General features: G+C 42.6%; 1 protein-coding gene across 1 annotated transcript in view; it reads right to left on the reverse strand.

Moving 5' to 3' along the window:
* ELOVL6 (ELOVL fatty acid elongase 6) overlaps positions 1-19,078 on the reverse strand; it is a 139,478-nt gene that overhangs the window by 120,229 nt on the left and 171 nt on the right. Inside the window, exon 2 of the mRNA XM_058549904.1 lies at positions 18,894-19,014. Within this exon, the coding sequence (XP_058405887.1) occupies positions 18,894-18,982 (89 nt within the window). The 5' untranslated portion in view covers positions 18,983-19,014. The remainder of the gene's footprint in view (positions 1-18,893; positions 19,015-19,078) is intronic.

Genomic DNA, 19,078 nt, shown 5'->3' on the forward strand with positions numbered 1-19,078 from the left:
GCCCTTGTCCACATTTCCCAATCCCTCATGAAAGGGAGAAACCTCTCTGATTACTGGATTTGCCATCAGAAAACCTGATCTGTTCAGAAAAATAATGACCCCTTAGTTCATCCTATAAGTAATTTCACCAGAATTCTGGATACCATTGTATGTTTAAATTGTTCTGCAGGCCCATTTTATAAAGTCAGGGTACTAAGCCCACCTAATTTTGTTCCTTGCTTTAATTTAACCCCAACTTTGGAAAGGAAAGACAAGATCTTATGAATATTTGAATGATTTGATTCTGTAGGATTGCCAGTGTAAATCGGATCATTTGTACACTTGTTAATATAACCATATATTTAGGCAACCTCTTGATATGTAACAACACAATGTCCGAGCCTTGGTTAAATGGTGATAATGCTACTCTGCCAGTGAATGAGTCCATAGATACTGTCACTTATGCAGGAGACTTATGTACACTCCCTGGCAACATTTTCTTATGTGGAAGCTCCGACAACAGCCTCTATGCTCGGGCATCTCATTGACTAGACAGCTGGAAAGTACGAGGACAGTGTGCCCTTGCCATATTCACCACCGCCCTGTTCTGCTTGCATAACCAATCAGAAGTATCTCATTGGTCGGTTCCACTAAATTCCTATAATTGCCTCAAATGAGAACTTCCAGGAGGCATGCATGATTCTGGATTTGCCTGTGCAGTGGGAGCTTTCTTTCCATAGATGAGAGTAAGTGCCAACAAGCAAATGATCAAGTATCTCTCCCTAACACTAGAAGAGTGCCAATTCCACAGCCAAAGCAGTTGTGACCCAAAAATGGTCGCTTAATTCACTGGCCAGGGTAGCTTTAGATAAACTACTGGGTGAGCAGGGTGGCGTCTGTGCAGTAACAAACACCTCCTATTGCTCTTGGATAAACACCTCTGGGGAAGTTGAGACCCAATTATATAGAATTTGAGAGCAAGCTCCTTGGCTGCAACAGATTTCACCAATAACCCACTGTCTTTTGATTTATGCAGTTGGTTACCCTCAGGCTTGGGCTCCTGGTTTAAAACTATCATACAAACTGGGCTTGTTGTATTGTTCTCTGTCCTGCTTTGTGTACTCGTTGTTAAACTCTGCACCTATTGTCTGTCGAACCTTTGTAAACATGACGTACCTAATAAGGTGATGTTAGCTCAACAGTTTGAAATGATTTCTGACGCTTATGATGTTGGACAACTACAGACTTTGAATAAGAGGTGCTGGAGAGTTCTTCCTCCTAACCTTCCCTGTTACTCATATGTGGCCTAAATGGTTTCCAACTGCTAGGCACTTTTTCTCCACAATATCCACGAAAGGTCCTTCTTGACACACAGGGACAAATGCCACTGAATCCAGAAAACCTGACTCTTGATGAGCGATGCTTTCAGAGAAAGATCTTGATCAAAAGGAGTAAATGTGAAATTAATAAAGGGAAACCTCCTTTAAAACAAAGTCAGGAGGCTGGAAGGGGGAGCTTCCATGAAGTACCACTCGGGTCAACTACAGGAAAGATAGTTGATTACAGACCCCAACAGAAAAAAGTCTTCAACAGGAAGAATCATCAGTTACAGGAAGAAATGCACATTGCATCTCAAACAGAAATTGACTTCACCCCAGCAACTCAGCCAATGAGAAACCATCACCACCCTGAACTCTTCCTTTTCTCCAATGGACTTTTGCTCAAAACAGCTCCTCTCAATTTCCTCCTTTTTCCCTATAAGATAATGTTCATCCCCTTTGATTGTTGGACTTGCCTGTGGCTTTTGCCACAGTACGCACACCCCAAATTGCAATTCTTTGGCTATTCCCAAACAAATTCATTTTGCTGGTAAAATAACTGGCTGTTTTATTTTTAAGGTTGACACTACCCAAGGGAAACAATTTAAATCTATTACAGCACATCTATATATAGATAAACTACAAACATGAAAAAGAGCCTGTATTTTCTTTCCACTAAGTAAAATTAATCCTTAAGGGGGCATCCAGTTGCAACAATTTTTGTTACTTTCTATACTCCATTGTGAGATGGTAGGACAAGCATAATTCACCAGTTTCTGAGTCCCTATACTTTGTCCCTCCAGCATTGCTGGGAAAAAAGGAGCCTCTGGACACCAAATGCTCTGAGGAGAAGAATATTCTCCACAAAAAGTTTACCTAGATGATGAACTCATAGTTCTCTGAGGCTGAGCTTTCTACTCCTTAGCCACGATATAATTCTCAAAAACATAGCAGAGCCTTTTGTTTTTTCAGTTTGTTCCATGTGGTTTTCCACTGGGAGTATATTATTTCATCTATGTCATGCAAATTAAAAAAACTCTCTGGTTTACCTGAGTTATCCGCATGAAATAACACCCACAATTTAAGCCCAGACAGCAGTATAGTGTGTGGAACACTTCTTCCTGTTACAGCAGAACTAAAAAAGAGATTAGCATCCACATTTGCTCGATTTAAAAAGAATAAGCCCAATAATTAATAAAGGTTTATTTTTAAAATTACCACAATATTCATATTACACAGCATTAAAATTGAAGACTTTTTCAAAATAAATTAAATGTAAATATTTATCAAGCGTTTATAGCATGTGAAAATTTGAATGTTTAAAAGTTTATCAAAAGTTTATAACGTGGAAATTCTTGTTTTAATGTTTTAAAAAGTGAAATACAATCATATAGCCATCACTCTCTGTAGAAGGAATTGCATCTACATATTCAGAGATTGTGCTAGTCAGAACATTTTACGCTTAGTAAGTTGTAATTTTGACATTAGACTGACATAAACATTCTGCTTTGGAATATGAAACTATATATAATTTATTAGGCCTTATTTTGCAGTAGTTTCCAAAATTTTTAAAAAATAAATTTCTATAATAGGGAAAAGCTTCCCTTAAAAAAAACTACCTGAAAGGAGATAAATGTACCTTCTCTTCTGATGTTACAGAAGACAGTCTTAAATGTTTAGCAGATTAAATTTTTTAATTTACTTCAAGAAAAATTATCTTTTAAGGAAATAGTATTTTTAACACTCTTTTAGAAAAATCAAGCCTAATATACCTAAAACATATTAAATATGCAATATTTTCCTTAGTATTTAATATTTTCTTTTTTGTTCCTCTAGGATATTCCTAACCTATCATTTGTTTTCTTGCATTCAGAAAGAATACTTAAAGTTGTCTATAGCTTAAGAACAAAACTTTTTCTAAATTTATAGAAAGGATAGAACCAAAAGATCATGATTAAATCATTTAGAGAGATTTTAAAAACCTGTATCCCATATGATTTGGAACCATCATCCTCTAACCTTCCTCTCTCCTCTTCTGTGCCCTCTGGTTGGACGGCTGAGACAATGCAGAAAAGATGAGTGGAGTGGCAAGTCTTCCTCGATACCGGTAATGTATAAACAAAACAGAACACTATTTCTCGTGTATTCAGAGGGCAATCCTCCATCTCCCTCTCCTCTCGCTAAGAGGAAGTCCAGAGGAAGCAAGAGTCCAAAGCCACGCCCAGGACTGATAAGATCTGCTCTACAAAGCAGCCCTGTTAAAAAGCCGTCACACTGTCCTCAACCAGATCCCTGGGACTTCTTACTAGATCAGACACATCAGACTCTCTGGATCCACACAACTTGGCCTCTGGACTAGATGGCCCCTTTATAACCTTTATTTCAGAGAGTAACAAAGGCCTTCCAGCTTCTCCTAAATCAGACACGCAGGCATTCTGCAGTACCAGATATATTTGTTCATGATGTGTTCCAGGTACGTGGGAAGTATCTGTTTCCAGGTGCCGCAAGGTACCTGAGCCAATTATCCTATGCAGTTTTCTCTCTCGGGACAGGTTTATATTTAATCTTTTATCTCTATTAGATTAGATGACTATTGTCCCTGGGGAACCTTTGCCCTATTAGGTACATTCCTGAAGCCCATGCCTAAAAGTGGCAGTGTTAAAGTCAAATCAATGTCTTTTATCACCCTCTCTTAAAGAAGTATGACCCTTTCCTACTAAAAAATAATCAAACTGTATAATTTATTATTGGAGAAAGAGAAGGAAATTTACTGTGACATCAACAGCATGTCTCATCTCTAGCGTAACCTGAGAAAGCCTATGCATTTGGAGTAAAAATGTACAGTTCAATGTCCTTACAAACTGCCATTAGGTTTAACTGTATTGCTTATTTTAAAGTTTTTTTCAAAATGCATTAGTTTTTTTTAAAAAAGTGTCTGTTACCTGATACCAGATAATACACCATTGAAAAAGGAAACTTACACTTATCACAAAAACAGTAAGTACATTGCAGTTAATGCAAAAAATGGAAAAATGAAACCATGTGCATAACCACACCACCCATACTGTAACGTAAAAAGATTGCAGAAAACTGGAGGAGCGAAGGAGGAATAATAACTATCATTTCACCACCTCTAGACAACTACTGTTTACCATTTGGGATTATTTTCTTCCTGATGTGTTTTCCTTGTACATACACTCCTACCCTCCCCTCATTTTAGGGAAGTCTTTTGACCTCTTTTTGATTGATGGAGTAGATGGTTTCAGTGCCTAGAAAAAGACTAACACTCCCCAACGGTTATTAACATGGGTTCATAGTAAATTAATACCTTTCTTCCTAAAAATAAAAGTAGAGGAAGAGAATGAAATGAGTATCTTTATTATTGTTTCAATAAGGCACTGGACAGTCTCCCATGATTCACTTAACGACAATATAAAGATGTATTGGATAATAAATCAGATACATTTGAAAGTGAATGAACAGCCTTGTGTATCCATGCATACATGCATTCATCTATCCAACACCTATTGAATGCAACTATATGACAAATTCTGTGACAGGCACTGGTTTCAAAGCTAGAAGAGAAAATACTAATCTGTTTATGAGCCAACTGCCAGCAAACCACAAAGGAAGGAGCAATGGATTTTGATGGGTGGGGTGGAGAAAGGATTTATAATTTGCATTTGAATAGGTAGGCATGGGATGAGGCCTGCTTCAACAGGTAACACTAGGAAGGTAATTTGGAGCCAGAGTTTGAATGGTCTTTCAAATCAATTAAAAGAATTTGTATTTGTCCTACAGACAATGGGAAACCATAGAAAGTTTTTACCAGGGGAGTGAGAGTGACAGTGACATGATCAGATCTGTGACTTAGATAATGCTGAAAGCAGAGGAAGAGAATGGATGTAGGAAAGTGAGTCAGGAGACAGAAAGCGGTGGTGGGTGCCTGAAGGGGGCCAATGGCAATGGGAGTGGATGGAGAGAAATGAAGCCGAGAGCCAGATCAAGCAGGACTTGGCTGTGAACTGGAGGTGAGGAGGGTGCTGAGCAGATGACAAAGGAGGTAGACAGTGTTGACAGAGGAAGAGTTCAGTTTGTGAAATCAATAATCTGAGAAGACAGACCAGAGAAGGGGGGATGGAATCAGCACCATCCAGGGCAGTGCTTCCTCTAAGGCAAGTGTAAGAATCACCTGGGAAGATTTTTCACAGTACCTGGGCTGCTCCATGAGCCTGCTAATTCTGAATCTCTGAGATGAGGCCTGTGCATGTGTATTCTGGGGAGAAACAAACTCTGCAGGTGAGTCTGGCCCAAATACCTGCTTAAGGACCCAGGACATAAGAGTGTGGTTCTCAAACTGTTTTTACTCTAAACTGCCCTCTTATTGGTAGAAAAAGAACTCAGTAATTACAAAGAACCGGAGGAGAACCAAGAACCTACCAAATCCGTGCAATCACAAACTATATCAGCAATCACAAAACACAGGTTCAAAAAAGCATTTCTGCAAATATGAATGCAGGAACAGTAATTAAAAACCAACTACAATTCAAGACAACCCTGGTAGTGCTGATAACAGAGAGTCCTTAAAATTTCCAGAATGTCATGTACAATAGAAGCTTTGTAATGTTCCAAAGCACCATGTGGCAGACTTTTTAGCAAAGACTAAATTAGAACTCCTCGCTCCTCTGCCACTATTCTCTAATACAGACTTGTTCCTTTTAATGTATACGTGACAAATTTTAGTAAGCTTTAATAAATTTCTTACTAGTTTCCTAGTAGCTAATGTTTCATTGTTCAAACCAAAAGCATGGAGTCCTCATTTTTGATTTTTCGTAAGTATCCATGTGGATTATCAGTGGACTGAAAAAGATATTTGAGAAATGGCTCAGAAAAGCCTAGAGAGGACCTAATAGCACTTTCATATAGCAAATAGCATTTTCGAATGCATACGAGATCGTCATGCAGGAGTGGGAATAACATAAAGCTGGAGTCAGAACTAGTCTAATGGAGGACTAACGGAGGACATAACGCTCAGGTCAATATGGAGAACAGCCTTCAAACAGTCAGAGCTACTCCAAGCGGAATGAACAGAAAGAGGCTTCTTAAGGAAGTCCTCAGGTTCTGAGAATGGACGACCAAATCAAGAATAAGGAATTGCTTTACCCAAATACAAGACTAGTCCTAATGACCACAACACATGGAAATGCTATCATCTATGACCTCTCTGCAGTCAAGAAAACATGGTTTGACACTTGATAGCCTACCCATCTTTCTCTTTCTAGCCCCAAAACAAAGTAAAAATGAACAATGCTGTGAGGCAGAATGGTAATCTTCATTTTTTCTTTCTTTCTGATTAGACCCTCTACATCCTGAATGTTAGGATGTTCTGAATTTAGAGCAACCGGAAGCAACCTAGGCTAGTGCCCTTGATTCTTCTCAATATATTAATATGAAATGAAATGTTTTTTGGAGCTACCAATTGAATAAAACCGTGGATAAAAATGCTGTGATTTACTTCAGATTCGCTGTGTATTATTCAATCAAGTAGATAAACTTATCTTATCATCACTTCATAAAATATTTATTGTAACTAGCCAATCCTCATCTTATTTATTCTAACTCTATTAAAAGTTAATTTATTTCAACTTATGATGAAAATTTTTAAATGTGAAGCAGTACATAGTTTTTCAAACTTCTTTTAGGAGGATGTGAGCAAAAAAGTTTGAAGAACACTCCTTTACTCTAGAAAATTCTATAAAACCATCTATTTTTTCTGATTGAGCATCACAATGTTCCTTGACGTCTTAATCTTCTGTTACTTTCTAGTCAATGTCAAGTATTGGACTCCTTTGTGGGGTCACTTTTCACAAGGACATAAAGTTTCTGTCTTTATGAGAGTTCCTACCTACCAGACAATAAGAGAAAACATAACTGCTCTGACAAATGAATGCTTCTCAAATTTGACCTCAGCAAAATAAAAAAGTACTTCATTTCCTGGACCTTTGGGTCATTCTCCAAGTCAAAACTGCTGTTGTTAATACCACAAATTCCAAGTGTCTATACCACTAGGCCTGAAAAGGGAATAACCCACAGTTGACAGTGCCCCAGTGAGTGGGACAGTCCACTCATGGCTTAAGTATTATTAGCTTGGAGGCTAGTTATAAAACACTTCCAATAGCACACACGCTATACCTGTGCTTCCATCACAGAGGGTGCAAGCTGCCCATTGTAATGGGAACTCCAGGTCTGGAGGAGGAGCTGTTGCTTTGCAACCTCAGGAGCTTTCCTCTCATGAAATTCCAAACCAGCTGCCATATATAGAGGGCAGGGAGGGACAGAAGAAAGAGGCAGACCACTCCAGATTGGTAGGTGGCAGCTTTAATAAGCAAGGGAACTTTTTTGTGAGGCTTGTCATGGGCAGCCACAAGATGAGTAGATCTCTGCACCCACTCACCAGAATTTTAAAAGTTTATATAGAGACCTTAATGGGGTTCAGTCACATATACAGTCCAAATGGTCTCGACAACACATTCCTCTCTCAAGGCCACATCCTTGAAATGGATCCTAGTACTGGAAGGGTGGGAGAAACATACATTCCAAGGACAGGGGAGGGAGTGAGGAGCCTCTGACTGCCCAGGTCTAGTTCCCAGGTCAACCCCCCGTCACATCGTCTAGATGACCTCCTCCAGCAGGAGCTAAGAGGGAATGAATAAGCACATGGAAGAAGCTCCTCCATCCCCTGTGAACTCCTAATGGACTTCCTTGTCTCAAGAAAGAGAGAATTGGGAACCTTAAAAAAGGACTCCACTTAAAAGATTTCTCCACCACAGGCTTACCACAATTCAGGCATGCAAGAGAAAACTGATGTGTGATGTCTCTTATTTTACCTCACTAAGAACCAAACAGCCATGCCTCTTTCAGGGAAATAAAAAAAAATCTTTGAACAATGACCACAGACTTACTTGAAGTGTAAACTTGCAAGCTCATAACTCATTTCAGCCACTATCATTTTCACTTATTGATATAGTGATTTTCACCTGTAGTGTGTGTAACACATACAGACACTATCACACTTTTGCTGAATAAATTATTAAATGAGATAATCTCGGGTGTTTTATAGGAAATAAATTAGTAATCAGTGTCTATTACTAAGACTGCCTTTGCTTGACACTGTGTTTGTTACCTGTGATTGAAGATACAGCATAGCTTCTGAAAATGTTTCCAAATGTTCACAGTAGAACAGGCCTCCACACTTTTTATTAAGCCACATTTATAGTAACAGTGTTTGCCGGGATCTTTCAAAGTAGATTACAGGTTCTTGAAAGCAGAGTTGATGTCATGCATTTTTTTCCCCCTCAGTACCTATATCTCGGTGGTGGATCCTAGATAATGGGGCTCTTTATGTCACATTTGAAGGATTGATTGCATGGCCATTTTAGGTTACCTCAGGAATTTAACTGTGATTCCATACAGCCTCCCCGTTCCCTCTTGGTCCCATAGAGTCTATGGTGCAGATAAGAATAAAGGTGTAATAAAAATGTATGTGCTGGGCACTGTTCTAAGCGCTTAATGTATAATAACTTGTTTAATTCTCACAACTTGCTAGATTCCATCACCATCATCATCATCATCATCATCCCCAATACTATTATCGTCATTCCCCAAGTTAAAGACGAGAGAACTGAAGCTGAGGCGTTAATTAACCTGCTAGTGAGTTGGCTCAGCTCCTGTGTCATAGAACCAGGGCTTGAATCCAGCCACACTGGAGCCATCCAGAGTCCACGGGCTTAACCACTGCACTACAAAGCCACAGTGAACTCTCATCATCACACCTCGGAAAAACTAAAAAATAAATGCAAATAAGAGAGTCCAAAAATTAGCAGGAAGTTAAGAGACTAATCCCCCACCCCCCACACTGAGCAGGAGCCCTCTTCTCCTCTTCCTCCCTCCCTTCCTGAGGTTGCTGACCTACAGCTTACGTAAGAACAGATAAGCACAGTGATTTCTCCTCATTTAGATGGTGATGGAAAACACATTTCTATTTCATATACTAAACTAGTTGCTAGATCCCCTTCCAACTCTGGAAAGTTAGCACATAGAGGCCTCAGAAACCACTCTGGGGAAGAAATTATTCCCAACGAGTAGTCATACTAGACAAAAAGCTAATATCCTTATAACATCCCAAGTGTAAGCAAATAGCTAGTTAGGAAAGGCCGGGTACAGATAATTCTCAAGAGCAAATGGAAAATAAACACAAGTAAATTTTTTGAATCTCACCAAGACATCAAATAAATACGAATTGAAGCAATGGGATATCACTTTTTACGTTAATTTATCAAAGATTTTTAAAATGTGATCATCTTCAATGCTAAGATGGGTGTGAAAACTCTCCTTTCCCGGGGGGGGGGGGGTGTAAATTGGTTCAACTTTTCTAGGCATCAACCTGGCTGTAGATATCATAAACCACAAAAAGAGTCATTCACCTGGACGATAGTTTATATATATATTTTTTTTTTTTGGTGAAGGAGATCAGCCCTGAGCTAACATCCGTGCTAATCCTCCTCTTTTTTTTGCTGAGGAAGACCAGCTCTGAGCTAACATCTATTGCCAATCATCCTCCTTTTTTTTTTTTTTCCCCAAAGCCCCAGTAGAAAGCTGTATGTCATAGCTGCACATTTTTCTAGTTGCTGTATGTGGGACGTGGTCTCATCATGGCCAGAGAAGCGGTGCGTCGGAGCGTGCCCGGGATCCGAACCAGGGCCACCAGTATCAGAGCGCGTGCACTTAATTGCTAAGCCATGGGGCCGGCCCGATAGTTTATATTTATCCAAAGGAAATTATCAGATAAGTGAAAAGATGAATATACAAAGATGTCGAGAGGACTATTTCTAATAGCAAAATACTAGAAACCTGACATGGTCAACCTCAAGGGAATGGTTACCTAAACTAATTTAAGCCCAAACAACAAAATATTAAGTCTCCCTGAAAACTATACTTATGGACTCGTTTTAGTGACATGAAAAACATTTATAATGCCAAAAACGGAAAAAAAGCTTCACAAGAAGTTGTGATGAAGACGGTATGAAACGGACAGTGCCCAGCGCAGTCTCCGGCACGTGACGGGAGCGCGATCTGTCGCTGACATGCACTGCACGATCTACAGATATAAAAACTCGGACACAAGGATGAAAGAAACACGGCAAAATAACCGTGGTTACCTCTGATAGGAATTAAAGGTGTTTTCTTTCCTGTATCTTTATATTTTTTAATGTTTTCATTTCTTTTCCCTTATAATAAATATTTCTCACTTTAGAATGAGGAAAAGAACTTAAAACTAATAAAACAAAGCAAAAAGGACTCTAATTTTTCACACTGTGGGAGCTGACATCTAAGAACAGGGACACCCCGAACCCACACCGTTTTTTTTTTTTCTGTCATCAGGGGGTGGCTATGTACCAGTAGCTACCAAAACCTGCCCGGGGCTGCGCGCAAACCAACTCCGAGGTCTAGCACCAAGCTGATGTCTGAGGTTAACAGCGCAGAGAAGCGGACAGAAAGTATGCTTGACAAGGAATGTTCCAAATCCGTCATGTTTGTTTGAGATGAAACTGGAACATTTTATGATAGAAGCATCAAAGGTGACATGGCTTTCTCTAATCATGAAAGTGTTGATAGATACTGAACAAATAATCTTCAGAAAATAGTATTTTTTGTGTGTGAGGAAGATAAGCCCTGAGCTAACAACCATGCTAATCCTCCCTTTTTTTTTTTTGCTGAGGAAGACCGCTCTGAGCTAACATCTATTGCCAATCCTCTTCCTTTTTTTCCCCAAAGCCCCAGTAGATAGTTGTATGTCGTAGTTGCACATCCTTCCAGTTGCTGTATGTGGGAGGCAGACTCAGCATGGCGGGAGAAGTGGTGCATCGCTGCGCCTCCGGGGTCTGAACCCAGGCCGCCAGCAGCGGAGAGCGCGCACTTAACTGCTAAGCCACGGGGCTGGCCATGAAAATAGTATTTCTTAATGATTACAGTATCTACACAGTTTAATGTTCATTATAACGTTAATAGCTGCTTTTCGTAGTTGTTCTGGCCTTAAGTGTTCAGGATACACCCAGTGAAAAATCAAAAGAGGCACTTGTGACATCACCGAGTAAGACCACAGGTGCTTACGTGTTTACAGTGCCACCAGGTTCTCAAGTGCATTGTTTTATTGATTGGATATTTACTCCTATTCAATAAGGGGATGATGGGGCCGGGGTGACCCTCTTGGTATCGCCAGGAACCCATTTCTCTTCTTTTTATCTCTACCTGCAAATCCCAACTTGTTTAACCACACTGAACCTCACTTCCTGCTGCATACAACTGAAAAGATAACACATCAAAGAGGGGTTGGGAGCATTTAACCGTTAACATATGTAAAATACTTTAAAAGAATGCCTGCCATCAGTAAACTACTATGTAAGTATCAACTATTAGTAAAATTCTCCAGAATGAAGACAATCTTCCCTACTTTCTAAGATCTTTAAGTCTACGTCAAAAAATCATAAAATTGAGAGAAAACTATAGACCTTGATATTTAGAGAACCTTTTATTGAGCTTCCTACTCTCTTATTGTAATGATCACCACTGCTACTCCAGCTTTTAAGTGCTTAAGGCACTCAGACTTCAACAGAAATCTCACACATTAAAAAAAAAAAAAAAGTCTCCAAAGTACACCTTTTCATCAGGCTTTTTTTTCCCATTGAGCCTCCTAAAACAAGATCATGAAATTCTCAACTTCAAAGCATTCAATCCCACTGAACTCACTTCACCTGAAAAAGTCAATCACCCCAGTGGGAGTGGGGCTAGCATCTGTAAGCACGTTCACATTTTATTTAACATCACCCTTAGGAACAGAAAGAGCCAAGCAACTGGGCCTAAAAGACAAGAAAACTTGAAGCTTTCAGCTATTATTAACCATATTGAATGTTTTTTTTAATTTATTAATAATTGGGGTAAATCCAATATGAAATGTTTAATTTTTACAGTTTTAAAATGCTTATTGGGGCCGGCCCCCGCGTGGCGTAGCGATTAAGTGCGCACGCTCCACTGCTGGCCGCCCAGGTTCAGATCCCGGGTGCGCACGGAGGCAGCGCTTGTCAAGCCATGCTGTGGGGGCGTCCTAAATAAAGTGGAGGAAGATGGGCACGGATGTTAGCCCAGGGCCAGTCTTCCTCAGCAAAAAGAGGAGGATTGGCATGGAAGTTAGCTCAGGGCTGATCTTCCTCACAAAAAATAAATAAATAAATAAATATAAAATGCTTATTAAAATCATATTATTTAACTAGTTTTTACAAAATTGACAAAATAGACAATTAAATTAGGACCTGTTTTGCAGCGAATTTTAGAAAAGTATGTTTGGCTCAGCAAGATGCTCTTCAAATGGCAAAATATAGACAAGAAATGGTCTTTAATGGGGTAGCAGTTTTCATTTTTTTAAAGTCACTTTAATGTATGTTTATGTATATGTACCTGTATTTGGATGCACATATATACGTACACTTTTCTAGGAAAACGTCTGTATTCTCCTCACAAAGATAAAAGATAAATATGCATTGCATTGATCTTTTCATAGTCTTCACAGAATGATCTTGCATATTGTTCATTAAGAGTTAACAAATAGTCAATTCAAAAATTCAGCCTCAGGAGCCAGCCCAGTGGCGTAGTGGTTAAGTTTGCGCACTCCGCATTGGCAGCCCAGGGTTTGCAGGTTCAGATCAAGGGTGCAGACCTACATACCGATTATCAAGCCATGCTGTGGCAGGCGCCCCACATATACTAGGAGAGGAGGATGGGCACGGATGTTAGCCCAGGGCCAATATTCCTCAGCAAAAAGAGGAAGATTGGCAACAGATGTTAGCTCAGGGCTACTCTTCCTCACACAAAAAAAATTCCAGCCTCAGAACTCAAAGGATCATTAAAAAAAAAAAAAAAAAAAAAAAAAAAAACTAGCTCTAAGAAAAGGTGTTAATAAAATTAAGGGTTGAGCTAAAACACTTGAAATTTTTCTTTAAGAAAATGGAGTTATACTTATTTCGCTTACAATATGGGATCATAAACTTGATTAAAATTAGCAGGGGTCCCCCTCCCCAAAATACATTATATCAATGATATACTCCTTATCATATTGCAATTAGGAACTCTTCTACAAAAGCTTTAGAAAGAAAAAACACTAAAACATGATGGAAACAGAATAAAACTATTAGAAAATGATGAGTATCTATCCAGCAAAATTCCTTCTAATCAGCACGTCTTATTTATCTCAGCAAACAGAAGTGTAAATCTTTTTCACGTGTACATTTTTTTGGCCAGACAAGCTTAAAGATAAATTTGAGCAAGTTCACAGTGGGTGAGTGACTAAACAAAAGTTTTCCTAAAAGTAGCTCTATTCTAATATACTAGGATAAGGAACCTTAAAACCAAAAATTGTGAGTACTCAGTACTACGTATAGAAATGAATCATGATAAATACATTAGCTTGAACTTCAATGACTTACAAGGACCTATGCTTTGGGATGGTTTTTGCTCAATGAACTTAAAATGACAAATTCATTTTTGACTCTAGGGCAATAATTTTTTTCAAAAGGACTAATCTATTTCTAAAACAAAATTATTGGAAGTTAAATGTAACTGGGGATGCTGTTTTTTAAAGTTCTCTGAGTAACTATGCCTACATTGCATGTTTGTACCTGCCTGTACACACAGGCCAAGGACCAGAATACAGATCAAGGATGAAGTTACGAGCCTGAGCATTTCAATAAAGCCACGTTATACTTTCATTCAGATTTCATAGGCTGATCAATAGAAATACTATCTGTGGTACAGGTAACTTTTCTAGGTAAATGCCTGGGCTCTCCTAACAAACATAAGCGGCAAGTAACTGAGAGCAGGCAGGTTTGAAGCAAGGGCCTAGAAAAGGTTGAGAGAGTACAGGTAATGAGGTAAGGCAGATGAGGGGGACTGTTATGTGGCTCCTACTAATACAGGACAGTCAGCTCACCTGTGACTCTTCGATCCTAAGGCTAATATGAGCTGTGATTCTCCAAAACAAGTGGCAAGCGACATAATGAGTACAATGTGGACACAGTATTTTCCTAGACAGCTGACCAAATTTGCATTTGCTGTAGTGTCATTGATTAAATGAGACTCTGTGGCCTTTTCAGTTTAATGACCACATATTACACTATTTTCCAACTATTTTTCTTACAAATGCATACAGCAGGTCACAAGGAGGATTTTAGAGATCAATGCAAAACAACTGTCACTACAAGAAAAACAGCCTGATACTGTATCCGCATTTTAAAAGTCTGACAGACATGATGCTATACTTTAAGTAACATACTAACACAGGCTTATAATGCTTTTATGTTCTTTAATACTGAAATTGTACATCATGTTACTTTCTAAACGTCAAAAGTAAGAAAGAACAAATAGCTGTACAATTCCTTTTAAATAGTTTCTTTTAATTTTTTCCCTTAGTAAAAACAAATTTGTGGATAAAAAGGTTTTCTTAGCCAGACAGTATTTAATTCTAAAAATTCCTACTGTCTTATAGACCCTATAATACAGAACACAAAATATAAAAACAACAAAACCCTTAAAACCATCAACACGGAGGGAGGGAGGAAAAAGTCAGAAAAATATACAAAGCATTGCAAGGCTGGATATGTGGAGGATGCCACAGGGGTGTGGGGGAGGGCTTCACGAGGTTCTAGGCAAGCCCCGCGGTGACGTCACCTCACATACATAATGTTACAGGAGTCAGCACAGGCCTCCTGCTTTCCTATTGGTGAACAGCTTGTCAGCCGACATCAGAAGATAATCATGATTGGCCAGACAATTACAACTGGAGCAGCTAGCACGCACCGCTGTTAGCACAGACCTGGTAGGCTGCTGAGAAGGAAGGCAGAGCCCAGCTGCCCTTCTCACTCAGTGACTTTCACGTCACTTACCCATCACGAGGCGATTCTGCTCCCTTGCCGGAGGCACTTAATAAATTAAGTCAGTTATTAGTGAGAATAACAGGTAAAGGTCAGACATTTCATAAAAGAGCAAAATGCCTCTCTTCAGTGTTGTAAAATCACAAGGGCTTTTCAGTGTAAAACTGGAACTCAAAAATGCTATTGAGCTAAAAGCAGGCATTTTCCTCTCCCTCATGTAATAAACTCTCATTTACCAGATAATATGATCCAGGGTATTTTGAACTTGACATGCACTTTCAAGAGGAGGCTCAGGATGATTCTCCAAGGGAATGTATTTATTACTTTGCACTTCAATTGCTTTTCTAATCTATTGTATATGAAACTATTTGCTAGAAAAGTAAAAAGGTCAATAGTAGTTATCACGTGTCTAGAACAATGAATATAGGGTTCATCATTCCTTAAAGCAGCAATAAACTGGACAAACTTGCTTCGGTTGCACCCTTTAATGTTTATACAAACACCACTCCAAAACAAGGGGCTCCATTACAGTAACATGTAATAAGGTAATGAATACAGATTATAGGATATGTTTAATAAATACCCTTACTTAAGGGCCTCTTAAATGATCCTAGGTAGCAAAGGCAGTATACTGACAAAACACCTCTCCTGGTCTTCCTCACAATTCTTCAAGAGGCAATGTAGCTCATTTTTGAGAGACAAGTTATAATTCGCTAAATTAACAAGTTTTGTTTTTAAGGCTGTGCTAAGAGATTTTTAAGGACAACTGCAAATGAGTTCTCAAAAGGCAGAGTAAACCTGCACAGCACTGTGTTTTTCCTCCAGAAGCTATTTCAAACCCTTTTAAGACCATGAGTCTGGCAGAGGTAAGACCACAAGGTCGCCCAATCTTCCCCTGCCCCAAGAGGTCTAAGCGTTGGTTACGGAGCCCCCTTCTCCCGTCAACAACGGAAATGAAAAGAAAATCTTCATTTTCTTATACACTCGGTTCAAGACTTTTTGGCTGCTGGGGTTTGGGGGGGCGGTTATAAAATTGGGCCCGCAGAATACAGAGAGAAACGCACACACCCTGGGGTAAAAGAAGAACGCAAGGCAGTGAGGGTCAGGAAGACTTGCAAGGAAGGACTAACAGCCAGCAGGGATTTCTGGCTGCAACATGCAAGCCAAGAAGAACGTGAAGTCAACAAGAAGAGAAAAGGCCAGGAAGAGGAAAATCCCAGTCTGTCACTATGGCATATATTCACAACGCAGGGGGAGGCCAAGGAGGTTAAGCTTCAGGTATTAACAGGTAGTGCTGGCAATAAAATGGGCGCCTATCATCATTTGAACTCACTGGACAAGCATTCTCCCGGCATGTGCCGTGTAGGAAGCATTCTTCCAGTCGCTCCGCGGGAATGGTAGTGGGATGAAACAAGAGCCGGCCCCAGCGAGCTGACCGTCTGGGAGGAGGCACAAGCATACCTGTACACATTCATGTGCGTAAATAAAAGCCAGGAGCGAGAATGCCAGAAGAAAGGTACAGATAAAGAGCTAGGAGGAAACAGTAGTCAGAGCCCACCAGGCGAAAATAAGTTGGCGCATTTTTACCCTTTTTAGTCCGGGGCGGGGGCGAGACCCTGTCTGGCTCAGCGTGTACTTGAGTGAATGGAGAGAAGAGGCGGGAACTGGTCCTTGGAAGAGGCACAGAAAGCGGCCTCAGAGAAAAGGCAACAAGTAAATAAGAGGCAGCCGCGACCAAGGTAGTGGAAGGGGTTGGGCTGGCGGACAGTGAACGGGGGCAGCCGGCTCCAGACCGGCAGGGTCGACAGGGCGCGGCAGACGATGGAAGACGCAGAGCACACGGGGCCGACGAGGGAGGCAGCGGCACGGGCTGTGCGGCCGGAGGGGTGACAAACCGCTGCGGAGACGGCCGGGCCCTCTGCCGGCCGCCGCCCCACCCCGCCTTCCGCGCCACCCCCTCCGCGGGAGGAGGAAGTGCAGCTGGAGACGGTCCCAGGCGGCGGGCCCGGGGGCTCGGCCTTTCCTTCCGAGTCTCGGCTCCGGCGGCTCCGGCCGCGCGGCGCACGGCCACCTTCCGGACCCACCCCGGCGCTCGCGGCCTCGGAGGGCCACCGCCCCGCGCGCCGGCCGCCCTCCCCGCCGTCCGAGCCGGCCGCCCTCCCCGCCGGCTTCCGCCCCCCGCGCCCCGCGCCCCGCCGCGGCTGCGTGAGCGCGGCCAGCCCGCCGCCCCCGCCCCGACAGCCCGGGCCCAGCCGGCGCGCGCGGCGCGAGGGGCGGGCTCCGCCCGGCTGCAGCCGCAGAGGGCCAGCGGGGCCCGGGCTGGCCGGCAGAGGAGGCGGGCGCGGCGGCCGACCCTCCCGAGGCTGGTCGCGGCTCCTGGGGAGGGAGGGAAGAGGAAGTTGAGCCCGCTCCCCCGGCGCCGGCCCGCGGCTCCCCTCGTAACCAGCCACCCGGCCCGGCCCCGGCGCGCCGGCGTCTCCGGTTTCCCATTGATGCGAGCGGGGAGGGAAGGCAGGGCGCCGAGGGCGCGCGGGCACGCGAACCGGGGCCCGACCCTCCGTCCAGCCCCCAGAGGCTGCCGGCCACTGCCCAGCTCGGCGTGCGCTGGGCTCGCACTCTGCTGCTCGCCAGACCCGGGGTCTAGAGGAGGGAGGGAATGTCTGCCACAGCAGCTCGGTCTACAAGGAAGAGGCGAGACGAACACACCCTGCCCTGTTAAATATTGCAAGGTGACACAGGATCGCTTCCCACACAGGGATTTTCAAAAGGACTGGCGGAGGGAACACAGTAAACAAGAGAGAGGCTTTCTGCGAGAAGTTTGTCTGGAGAAGAGCCCCCAAGGACTCTGAGGATCGAGGGGTTTTTAATGAGTCTCCACTCCCATCAGCAGCTTCCCACTGAACTGGAGCTGAGCGTGTCCAAAAGGCATTTCCGTAAAACAGAAACTTGATCATGGCGTGGCTCCACTCCCTCGGGTTCATTCATTTTTATGACTGTATTCCTCGTCCCCTCCTTCCCGCCCCGTCTCTTTATGGAACCGGAAAGGGATCCGCGCGGGGAAAAGGGGTCCAGGAAAGGAGGAAGCGGCAGAAAGGAGGGCAGTGAAGTAGGAGAGCTGCAAGGAGAAAGGAAGGACACGAGGGATGGGGCGAGGGCGAGGACCAGAGAGCCGAGGAGAGCGGGCGGGAGAGGGTTAAAGGGAGCCGGAGAGCGGGTCCTCCCTCCACTGCCTTTCACACTCCGCTTGCAGGAGGCCGAGCCAGAACACCCAAATCTAGATGAAAACCAGGAGGTAGCCCAGGTAGAGAATTTGGACTGTGGCATCTCCCCCGCCCTCCCTGTCGCGCAGACATCTACCCTACGTACACATATATGTCCTGTGTTATATAATCGAGGTTCAAGATGCATGTGGAGCCGCGGTTCACACAGGGGCACCCATTGACCCACACGCTTCAGGCCGCCCGGTGTCGCCTGCAACCGGGAGAGCCGGGACCTGCGCGCGGCTGCCCGCGATTCATCGCTTGTTCGCGCCCCAAACAGGGAATACCGACATGCAGGCACAGCGGGGAGACGCGCAGGGCTCCCGGGGACAGTATCACGCGAAAGCATCACCTACCAGTTTTCCTGCATCCATTGGATGGCTTCATTCTCGTTGAACTGCTTTTCGAATTCATATTCTTGTAAAGTCAACACTGACATGTTCATTGGGGCTGATCTTCGGAGTCGCTACGTGTTCTCTACACAAAATAAAATAACCTGTAAAGCGCTTGATTTCGAGGGCTCTCCTGTCTGCTTCCCCCA

This window comes from Diceros bicornis, chromosome 11, assembly GCF_020826845.1.
Source record: "Diceros bicornis minor isolate mBicDic1 chromosome 11, mDicBic1.mat.cur, whole genome shotgun sequence".
In the NCBI taxonomy this organism is placed as follows: domain Eukaryota; kingdom Metazoa; phylum Chordata; class Mammalia; order Perissodactyla; family Rhinocerotidae; genus Diceros; species Diceros bicornis.